The 12,038-nt window shown below is 34.9% G+C and overlaps 1 protein-coding gene across 1 annotated transcript; it reads left to right on the top strand.

Annotated features, from left to right (window-relative positions):
* Positions 1–2,334: 2,334 nt before the first annotated feature.
* On the top strand, positions 2,335–11,109 carry mylpfa (myosin light chain, phosphorylatable, fast skeletal muscle a). Its single transcript, XM_044099790.1, has 9 exons — positions 2,335–2,349; positions 6,159–6,254; positions 6,384–6,497; positions 7,238–7,336; positions 9,136–9,211; positions 9,307–9,411; positions 9,504–9,582; positions 9,669–9,717; positions 10,391–11,109. Exons 2-9 carry the CDS (start codon positions 6,159–6,161, stop codon positions 10,490–10,492), a joined length of 720 nt encoding a protein of 239 aa, XP_043955725.1. The 5' UTR covers positions 2,335–2,349; the 3' UTR covers positions 10,493–11,109.
* Positions 11,110–12,038: the final 929 nt, after the last annotated feature.

Here is a 12,038-nt window from a genome sequence, read left to right as displayed (position 1 = left end):
TCCTGGCTTTCATTTTCAGTTTACTGAAAATCAGTCAAACAATGGTTTGATTTGAAAATTAAATTAATGTAAATGGTAATTCTAACTTACTGTTTTGAGAAAGGTTTGGTGCATAATTTACTTCTGAGGGAGAAGACAAGACAATTTAGTTGAAAAAATGCTTTATTTAACATGTTTTTATCCACTGGGCAGCAAGGTTCCCAGTAGCAGTCAGTCTTCCAACCAATCGTAAAAGGTCTCTGACTGAAGACTTGTGCTATATAGCACTCTCATTACTGTTACAACATGCTAACAGCTCACTTTTTTTTGAAGAGACAATATTTCTCAGTACCATGTTCTGGTTGACAACATCAAATGTGAGTAAGCACTGCTAATCCACCTCATTTGCTTTTGCTGCTTCTCTATAAATCACTGTGAGGCCAAATAGTCCAAGAAGCATATTTTGCAGTTCTCTTGGGATTTGTTATCATAGTTCAGGTGTCATTGGCCTGGTTGCGCATAATAATGATAATCCAAACATGAACTTCCAGCTACATGGCATCCCAAATCAGAGGGAATAACGGTCCAAATATCCAATATATTGTACAGTTATATATATATATAAAAAAAGAAGAGCAAATCAGAATTAATGTAACAAAGCTGCTCCAACATCCTAGAAGACAAGTCATGCATGGAAAATAATATTTTATATTAATTTAGCTGTACACACACTCAGCTCAGCACGTTGCTGAAACTGTGTGGAAATTATGAGAAAAATGCTAAAAAGTTGCATTTAGGAAGAGCTTAAAACTTGCAGTAGATGGTTGCGACCAGCAGGGGGAGCTGCAGGAGAGAGAACTGAAAACCAGGTGGAACCACCGATTCTCTAAAAGTATTCTTTCTCTCCCTTTATTCACACAATTACACAATACCTTTTAGTTTCTTATGAGGAAAAACATAATTGAACATCTGGAATCAAGAAATTAAAAAAGATTCAATCGAAATGGAAGTTAAAAACTAAATAAATCAAGCAGGACATTTTAACATTAGATAAGAACTGAGCTGCTGGAGAAAATGATAAAATGACAGCAGGTTCTATACAAAGCACTGTGCAAAAGTTTCAAAACATGCCTTCTTTACAGCTTATTTCAGACTGTTTTGAAGTCTTTTTTACATTTTCTTCAATCCAAGAAGCCTTAAAACAGTATGAAATGCTTTATTGCAGCAGAATAACCCTAAAAAAATGCTAATTTGTTTTTTACTATGTTCTCACAATAAGGCAAAAAGGTCCCTGATTTAAGAAAGATTCTAAAAAAAAAACTATTTCTACATAATAAATCCGACTGAAGCATGATTTCTTAAATCTAGGTTTATTTTTATCTTTTGATTAGTAAACCATGACTTCCTGTTTTTCTGTGCTAAAAATACAGAGGTATCATAAAGTCCCACTATGTTTGAGGAAGAGCCAGGTTTATATTGATAACAATACACAGTGTGGAGGCAGATGAGGACAGATTAATTTCCTCAGAATAATTAAAATAAATTAATATTTTAATTTAGTAATCTCACAATGGAAGAAAAATGTAATCCCTAGCTTTGAGCAACATTGAGAAATTATAGTTTTTGGCTAAATCAATTTTATCATTTTAAAGTAAGTAAAGCATTTTTTTTTTAATTTATACTTCTTTTTTTTTACATTTAAAATTAGCAACAAAAAACTTCCTGTTTTCCAGAATTATAAGTCCATTTTTGGCCATTTGTCACAAGTCTGGACACCCACAGAGAAGATATTTTTGAACAGAGAGGTTAAAAAATATCTTCAAATCTCACTGTCAGAGAACTGCAGCAGAAACTGACATCTTGCGGTCAAAAAAGCCTTTTCAGTCCAATCATTACAAATGTAAACTTAGAGTTTGCTTAACTTTAATATGACTTGGATTTGTGTTTGTCTCACTGTGCTACTTTCTCCTGCTACTCTCCAATTTTTCATAATTTCCAGGTATTTTACTTTTTATCCCATCATTGAAGCTCAATCTGGTCTGGCATTCTCTTCAGATGTGTAATGGAAAATTATACATTATAACAAGATTAAAATGGCAAGACGATTTTGTGCCAATCTCCACAAAATCAATAGTGGATATAAGTTAGAGTTCACTTATAAGGTTCACTTATAGTTCAGTCAAGCCTTTCCTCCCTTTCACATTGTTCTACTTCAATTTGGGTCTCAACTGCTTATAAAAACAGTCCGAGTGCTTTAAAAAAAAAAAAAAAAACAAGGCAATAAATTAAAACCTAAATCGCATTCGACGGGCACTAAACCGTTACCCAGCAACCCCAGCCCATCACCTAGCAACCCCAGAGGAGAGCTTCGTGAGTTCGTTTTACCGCTGTAAACCACTGGCTATGTTAACGTCTGTGATTTTACTTTTTCTTTTTTCAAATACCGCTAGCTTTTATCACTGGCATCAGACTTAAAATTACATTTTATTTTAGTTTCATCAGCTTGTTGTAACCCAGAGTATCACAAGACTTATTCAGTAAGGTCAGGTAGATTGTGTTAGCCGGTCCGCCATTAACAGCGTCTCCATAACGTATTCTTAATAGAGAACATCCGGTTACATTTCAAAATAAGAGCATCAACGTAGCCTACGCTAACGGTAGATATTTTTCTGAGGTGTTTATAAGTAGGGAGGGCTAAATATTGATATCTTACCATTACATAATATAAGATATATATGCAATTACAAATATTACCTCATTTAAATCTACTTTGATACAAAAAAAATTGTACTCTATGTTTTTTTTTTTTTTTTTTTTTTTTTTTAAGCGGTCACCACAGATGATTGATTTCTGTAAAAAAATTTAAACATTTCTGCTGTTGGAACTAAATATTCAGCATTTGCTCTTTAGAAATAACGACTTTGAGTCTGTAAAAAACACATTATTGCTGAATGCATGCGCTGTACAATGGCTGCTGTTCTTGAATTATCATCCGGAAACCACCTGCTGCATTCTTCTCACTTCTTCTGGTTTTCAAAGTTTTATAATTAGTTGAATAATTGCGCATCTGTTTGCAGCCGTTTTCACGTTTGGCAAGCAGCAGATTATTTTAAAGAGACAGGACGCCCTAAAATAACTCATTCTGAACTGATCAAACAAAAATGTCACGATCTAAGGATAATTTTGTGCGAAAAATATAATTGACCTGCCTTGTCTGGACCATAGATTTATCCCAACCTGTTCATGGAAGCATAACTGGTCTATCTCCAGCGGTCACTGGGTGAAAGTTGGGGTACACCCTGACAACACAGAGATAAACACAGGACCAACAACCATCCACACACACATTCAGACCTCAGGGTAATAGGTCACATTATAGATTATTTATAGAAAACAGTCCCTTCTCTTCCTTCAGTCGGTCTTCCCCACAGGTCAACCCAAGAGCTTCTTCACATTCCAGATCCTACAGACTGGCATGCCGATGGTCTAGAAAGTGATTTATGGTGATTGAAGACCGCTGAGGAGCGTGTCGCCTTACAGTTTCTGCTGAGAACAAACATCTGTATGGAAACAGGCGTTATAGTCGCATGTAAACATGTAAAAACACCCAAGAGTCTGGCGTGTCTCAGCCCCCTCACGTTATGTCTAAGGAGGGTTTTCCATTCCTGTCCCAGGTGAAGAAGACTTCAAAAACACACCAAAGAGAAACTTTTTTTTGACTAAAATAATAAACATATTGGATTTATTTTGAAAAACTCTCAGTGAGAGTGTCAAACTAATTTTAATTTTGGGTAAAATCAAGATCATGAAAGCAGAATACAGGGATAAAACCCAAAAACAAACCGTATAAATATTAAAAATATCTGACTTTGCATTCAATGAAAACTTTTCAAGATTAAGTCAACCATCTTTTCATATTAATGTAATTCAGCAGTTTACAGATAAAACTGCTTTAAATTGACTGATAGAATTATATTTAACTGTAATCTTGAAGGTTATATTTGTGTATCCCTAGAATAAAGAGGGCCACGGAAATAGCTGTGGCGGCCTGCATTTGGCCCCCAAGCCTTATGTTTGACACCTACTATAAAGTAAAAACGCTACAGAAAAAGAAACATTCAAAGTTTTGTTGCCAATTCTGAGAAATTAAAATATGAAAAACAGATTAAAAGAGAGGAGCCAAGAAGGTCTTGGGTGGAGTTTGACTTAAAATAAAACATCAGATTTTTTGCATTACAATTCCAATTAAACATTTTTTTTTTCCTTTTTAAAATTTTTTTCCCTTTTTTTGTTGCTTTTTTGCTTTTCTGAAAATAAAATTACAGAAAATATTTTCAAAAAGAGAAACCCAGAAATTTTCTAATTAACCTTTTTTTTCTAGAAAAAAAAAGTTGGAAATATTTGAACTCCAAAAGCTAAAAATAGGTGGGAAAAATTTCAGAATTTTTTAGATTATTTTGAGAAAAAAACTAGAATTTTCTAAAATCAACAATTTTAAGTTTTTTAAATCTCAAAATTAAATTTTTTTCCCCAGTAAATTTTTCACTTCTGAAATTCAGAAACTTCCAAGATTTTTTAAGGAAATTTAAAAAAATTAATGTAAAACTTCTGCGTTTCTTGTTGGAAATTTACTTTACCTCCATTCTTTTAATCTGCAATAATAAACTGTCATAGATATTTCCATTATAAACTCAACCAAAAATAACTAAAATTTATTTTTTTGCTCTGGTTTACGTAACAACTTCACACCAGCAGGAAGACCGTCAGTCTCTGGATTTCCAACATAAAACTGGTTAATCCAGATTACAGCAGCAGGAGTGGAAACCAGTAAAGAACAAAGACAGACGAGATCAGTGGAATCGCACATAATCACAAGCACAAAGCAAAAATAACGTTGGCTTTCAATCAGGTTTATTTTGCTATCCCGGTTGCTCTCAGCTGTTCCTCTTCTGTTCGATCCGCCGCACTGCGGAGCGCCGCACCAATAATCCCCTGATTTAATCTCAGGACGAGCAAAAGAGCACAACAGAACAGCAAAAATTTACAAAACTTTTCACTGGTCAGGCAAAAAAAGCAGAAAAAACCCAAATATTTCTTAAAAATAAAGAAATGTTGATGTTGTTTTACGCTTTAAAAATGTTAGGATTCCTTCTCTATATTCAAATTTTAATTTAGTCATGATTTAATCAACTTCTTGTTTTGATTTTTTGCAACCAAACATTAAGATTTTATTAAAATGTACCCTATTTATATAATCAGCAGTGAATATTTCTTATCTAATGATAATTGGTATAAATCACTTATTTTTATCATTATAAAGAATAATTTTATTGGTATATTGCATGTTCAAGTTAAGAGTTATGCAAAGCTAAGTCCTAATCGACAAAAATCCACTTAATGTTTATTAATTCCTCAAAGGATTTTGGATTTGAATAAAAAATTTTACATCAAAAATACAAAATCTCACAAAAAAATTGAGACTATTTTTAGTGCAAATCTCTTAGTACACTTGAAATAAAACAAAACTAACTTAGTCTAGTTAGTTTTTCGCAAGAAATAGCAGCTTTTTTCAAGTAAATAATTCCTTAAGATGGATGAAAAAGCACTAATTTATAAAAATCTATTTTGGCCATTTTCTAAGGAAAATAATCTAGTACTTTTTAAAATAAGGAAATTATTGACTTAAAGCAAAATGTTATATTTTGCTGTAAAGTTAAATGTAAGGTTTTTTTTTATTCCAACTTAAATTTCTGCATTAGAAACTGGAGAAAAATATTTGGCAAAATTTTGAGTTTTTGAAGTTTATTGAAACTTTCAAACCCCCATCAATTTTTATATTTAAAAAGGTGAATGCATCTATTTTTAATTTCAACAACTAATTTTGCAGTTTTTGATTTCCTGAAAAGTCATATGAAGTGTAAAACTGAGTTTACACTTAAAACAATGTGAGAAAAGTTTGCTAATGCGTATAAAAATTGTGCTTTCACTGTCAGTCTCTGTTATTTTAATTAGAGCCAAACATGAGAAGACCTCATTGTCGTCACTTCTGTGGGAAAATCTCAGCTTCACAAAGCAAGCCGAGCCAAAAATTGCATCTGTGTATAAAATATAGAATCGCTACGCGCATTGCAAACCAAAAATAAAACCATAGGGTGGACGCGGCATCTTCCTGTAAGCAGATGAAGCCGGGAGGAGGGACAACGATCCAGCTGAGCATCTATGTTCTGAATATCCTTATTAGTCCACGTGGGAGTGCAAAGTCCCGCAGCTATCAGGTTTGCTTAATTCCAAGACTCCTGCGTCTATTTTTGATCTCCTGTAAGGTGATAGCTGTCCCGCCATTCTGTCTCCTAAACTTCTCTCCTCTCTCTCTCTCTTCTTTATATCTCCATCCAAACTTGAAGCGGAGGCTAAAGATAGATGATGAGGAATCGTATAAAAGCCTCCGGGAATATCCGTGCAACGCGGCTTCACACTTTCTGTTCTTACTTGATCTCCCAAACCTCCACCTCAAGATGGTGAGTAGCAGCGTTCCTGCTCCTCTGTGCTCTTCTGAAGGAAATATCTGGATAAAAATTCAACCAAAACTTTGGATTTTACTCTGACTTTTTCCTTATTTGAAGAATTTATTATTTTTTTTTTATCCATTTAGGGGTCACTGCAGTTTGTTGACGTTCTTATCTCACGATAAAATCGCTTATTTTTATAGAGAGTAATTTTAGTGGTTTATTGCATACTGATGCAAAGCTAGATGCTAATTGACAAAAATATTTATTAATTTCTCTAAAGAATTTGGATTTGGAGAAGAATTTAGAATTTCACTGCAAAAACACAAAATGTTTCAAAGTATTTTTGTCTCATTTCTACTTGAAATGAGACAAAACTAACTTTTCAGAAAGAAGTAGGAGCTTATTTTAAGTCAGTGATATTGACGAAAAATGACTAGTTATAAGTGAAATATTTTTATAACTAGCACTTTTTTATCAATGTTAAGGAATAATTTACTTAAAACAAGATCTTATATTTTACTAAAACGTTACTTATGTTAGTTTATTTCAAATGCGTTAAAACATTTGCTCCAGAAACTACACAAAAATAATTTTTTAGATTTTGTGATTTCAAGTGTGTTGCACCTCATTAATGGCTGTTAGATTAAAAATAACTGGTGCATATGTTTTGTTTTCATTTTAAAGAGCTTTAGAGGAACTTTTTGCAGATGTTAGCATGTTAAAGAACCTACTGTGCGTTTCCAATCCAGGCACCAAAGAAGGCAAAGAGGAGGGCAGCAGCAGGAGACGGCGGATCCTCCAACGTGTTCTCCATGTTTGAGCAGAGCCAGATTCAGGAGTACAAAGAGGTGAGATTCAAATCAATCACAATCTGATTACTCCAAAAAACTCAATTACTGAGTGATAAATGAAATGATTCCTAATTAAAATTAGCTGTAGCTGCTTTTGGATGGCAGCAGCTGCCTCCTCCGCTCCCCTGACAGTTCAGTAAGCAGCTGAATGCGATTAGAGACTTTGTCGGCATTTCAGGCGCTCCGTATTTTGCTCAACCTTTGACCTCCTGCTCAGCTGTTATTCAAACATCTCATAGCTCTTTGTTACAGCAAACACTCCAACACACAAGCAAAAAAAAAAAAAGAATAAAGAGAACTTTAGAATTAAATTAAATGAGTTTAGAAAAACGCAGGTGTTGAAAGTCAAAGAGATTGAATTTTAGGTGGATCGGCTGTGAGCAGATTGGATGACAATTTTCTGAATAGAAAACATGCCGTCTGCGACAAACGATACCGGCTTCTTGAGTGGCACTTAGTGGAGGAACGGCGCGATGATTGAAGCAATCTTAGCGCGTTCCGCAGATGGAAAGCATCTGCAGGTATCAGCACATAAACGGCCTGTGGGTAAAACGGGAAGGGGAAGAAATAGCAAAGCAAGTCTGGAGGGTTGAGGAAAAGGTTGGCGACTGAGTTCGAGTGTCTTAAGTTACACTGGCACATCGTGGAGCGGACCGGACAGCTGGACCCGGATGATACGTTCCCAAAAAAGACCAGAGAGGCCAGAGGGCGGCTCAGCCACCCTGTCCCCGAAACCCCAAAGGCCAAATCTGACATTTTGGAAAAGCCACTGAAACCTAAACTCTGCAAAAACTCAAGATGTTACCAAGTCAAATTTCTAGTGCAAATACACTTTTAATAAGACAAAACTAACTCAGAAATCTCAGAATTTTTTCCAGAAAGTTGCTGAGGTTAATTTAAAAAAATCTGAGTTTCTGATATTAACCTGAAAATTTCTGGGGGGTAAATTTTACATATTTGGAGATCAAAAAATGCTCCAGTTTTATTTCTAGAAAGATTCTAAAAAAAACAAAACTTCCTAGAAAAAATTAATATAAATTACAATTAACATTAATTTTAATATTAAAATTTCTGAGTTTTTTGGTCGTATTTTCAGGTTTTGGAGCTCAGACATTTTCTTGTTTGTTTTTTTTTAGAAAGTTTATAATATTCCTGGCCTCTCTGTGTCGGTGGACAGTCATTTTTTGACAGTTTTGAACTTTTCCTGTACTCTGCACTGCAAAACCCCCAAATCTTACCAAGTATTTTTGCCTGGTTTCTAGTTAAAGTATCTCAGTAAACCTAAAATAAGACAAAACTAACAAACTTTTCAACAAGATATAGCAGCTTGTTTTAAGTAAATAATTCTTTAATATTGATGAAAAAGTACTAGTTCCATTGCCAGATTATTATCGTTACCTAGCAACCCCAGCCAGGCCCAGCCTGTAACCTAGCAACCCAACTCTAGTTCCACTGACTGAAATAATCTGCCAGTAGAACTGGAACTTTCTCCTCAATGTTAAATAATTGTTGACTTAAAACAAGCTGCTACTTCTCACTGATAAGTTACTTATAATTTAGTTTTGTCTTATTTAAAGGAACTACGATATTTACACTAGAAATTTGACCAAAAATACTTGGTAAGATTGTGTGTTTTTGCATTGTGGACTCTGTTTTTCTAACTCTAAAGGCATTTGGTTGGAGGTACCAGTGGATAGCTGTCGTCTGATTTTGTATATTTTCCCGTACATTTGTTATTTCAACATGTCAAATTGAGAATGAAGTTCTCCAGTAACAAACCGTTCTCCGTTTCTCAGGCCTTCACAATCATTGACCAGAACAGAGACGGCATCATCAGCAAAGATGACCTGAGGGACGTCCTGGCCTCAATGGGTGAGCTCTTCCTGCAACCCGCTCTGTCCGCCTGGCGCCCGCGACGCTTCCTTTTCCCGACCTCTTGTGTTGATTTCCGGTTCTGCTCCGTTAAGGTCAACTCAACGTGAAGAATGAGGAGCTGGAGGCCATGGTCAAGGAGGCCAGCGGCCCCATCAACTTCACCGTCTTCCTCACCATGTTCGGCGAGAAGCTGAAGGGTGGGTACCGCTTTGCTTACACAACAAACATTGAGTTGGAGTTAGCATTGGTTAGCATTAGCAGACCGAACTAAACCGTCTTTTTGCATTAGGCGCTGATCCCGAGGATGTCATTCTCTCTGCCTTCAAAGTCCTGGACCCTGAGGGTACCGGAACCATCAAGAAGGAATTGTAAGAACTGGGATTTCCTTGTTTTTAATCCACCTGATGGATAGTGAAAATATTTCCTTTTAACCCTTTGAATCTTTTCCCTCCAGCCTCCAGGAGCTCCTGACCACTCAGTGCGACAGGTTCTCCCCAGAAGATGTAAGATCAGCCTGATCAGCTGTTTTGGTTGTTAAAAGGACAAAAATATGAGTTTAAACGTTTCTGAGATTACGCTAAAAATTTCAGGTTTTTTCTTGCAAATATTCAACTACTATAACTCATACATTTCCAAGCTTTTTTCAAATTTCTGAGACGAATTTTTGACTTCTCATCAGGAATTTTCTGAGATCAATCTCAAACATTTTTCTTGCACATTTTTGACTCTGGAGCCCAAATGTTTTCTTGTTTTTCTTCTCACAAATTTACCATGTTGGAGTTCAGAAATTTTGGAGTTGTTTTTTTAGTTTTTTGAGCTTAATCTCAAAATGTCTGAGATTTTTTTCTCAAATTTTTGAGTTTTTTGGCAGAAATTAACTTTTTTGTTTTTTATCTACAGAGGCCCTAAATATGCCATAGTACATTAGCTAAGAGTAATTTTGTGCAATATATAAATATATTGAATGTTTTGTATCGCCTATAGAGTGATCCTAACCTCTTTCCAGGAAGCACAATAGATCTAAATCCTATTAAAGATTTAAAAACTTTGCTTAAAAAACACAAACCTGTCAGATTGATTAACTTTACTGGCTCTTTTGTCAAAGTGTCTGAAAAGCATAATTTATTCTAATTTCACAGGATTTTTATTAACGACTCGATTAATTTCCCGCTGCAGGTTAAGAACATGTGGGCCGCCTTCCCCCCAGATGTGGCCGGCAACGTAGACTACAAGAACATCTGCTACGTCATCACACACGGAGAGGAGAAGGAGGAGTAAAGAGAGAGACGAAGATGAGAAAGACAGTCATCCCTCTGCTTTCTGCCTTCCTCTTTCCTCCTCTTCCTCCCTGCTCACCTCTCTGTGTAAACCCACAAGCTCAACCAATCACACCAAGAGACTCGGTTGACGCCTGTGGGAAGTCTATGTTTGCTTATGGGGAATAAGGATGATTTTTTTTCTTCCAATAAAATTATCCTGTGACATTTCCAACATCAAGATTTACTCGAACCACCTCTCTTTATTTTGTTTCTTGTCTGCCTTTCCCTCGGTATCTGAGAGGAAAACGGGTTAATTGGTTCTCGCTCCAACGTCCATTTTGGCTGCAAGCAGCAGAGAGGAAGTGAGAGTACTTTCTGACTGAACTGGAAAAGCATCCTTAAAGCGATGCCGGTTTTCCTGCCGTGAAAATAAAATAAAAACAATCAGCTGAAGGAATGGGGAGAACGGGACGAAAGAAAACATTAACGTCTTCGATCTCTTTCCCTCCACTCCTTCGCGCTTTCATGAAATCATCTTCTTTTCCATAAGCTGTCTAAGATCCAGTGACCTTCAATGCCTTTCCTCTGTAATGAATAAAGGGACAAAATGTGAATAAAAACCACTTTGCTTTTTTACAGTGTGTGCTTGTTCAGTGGCTCTGTAGGGAACAATATTATAGTTTTTTAGAATAATCCAAAAGCATTACATTTACAGTTATTAAAATAATTTAGTATTTTTCTCTAAAGCAGCAGCTTTACTTTTTCTGTGTGTCACTGGAAATCTATAAATAATATTTCCCTGGTAAGGATTGAGATATTTATAAAAAAAACAACTAAACCCAAGCTAAAACATTTCTTGTTATTTATCCAAATTATAGCTATTTTAAAAGAATTTTTTATACATCTTAATACATGAGCTGAAAATAATTATTTCTAAAAATATCTTCCATTATAATAAATGGTTTTAAATATAAACATAACAACAGGTTTTAGCCGTTTTTGTTAAGTTCAGAATAATATCACCATTACTTTCTTGTCATGTTTTAGTTTTACATAATTTTTTACAAATACAAACTAATACAAGAAAATGCATCCATCCTTTTTTCAGCAAAAGTTTTGTTTTCTTTACTTTAAAACCTAAAAATAGAAATAAAGTTGTTATTCTTTAAAAAAGGACAACAAATTTCCTGCAGTAAATCCATAAATAATTTACCGTATTTCCTGGACTACCAGATGACTACAACCTCGTCCATACTGATGAGAAGTAATGCTTAGTCCTTGGTTCATGTCTGCAAGTATGAATTAACATTTAATGCTTCTGTCCAAAAAATTTATCATGAAGACAAAAAACATAAAGAAAATAAAAATAAAAACATAAGTTGCAGCAGAAGATAAACTATGAAAAAAAAAACTGTGCCTTATAGTCTGGAAAATACGGTATTTAACCTGGACTGAGGGCAAAAACGGTAAAGATTGTAAAAGTTGCAGACAATTAAATTAATTTCACTTTAACTGACAAAGTTTCACTGTAAAAGAGAATATTTTTTTATAAATACAAAATAATT

Source organism: Gambusia affinis, linkage group LG19, assembly GCF_019740435.1.
Source record: "Gambusia affinis linkage group LG19, SWU_Gaff_1.0, whole genome shotgun sequence".
NCBI lineage: Eukaryota > Metazoa > Chordata > Actinopteri > Cyprinodontiformes > Poeciliidae > Gambusia > Gambusia affinis.
This window is presented reverse-complemented; position numbering and strand designations above follow the sequence as displayed.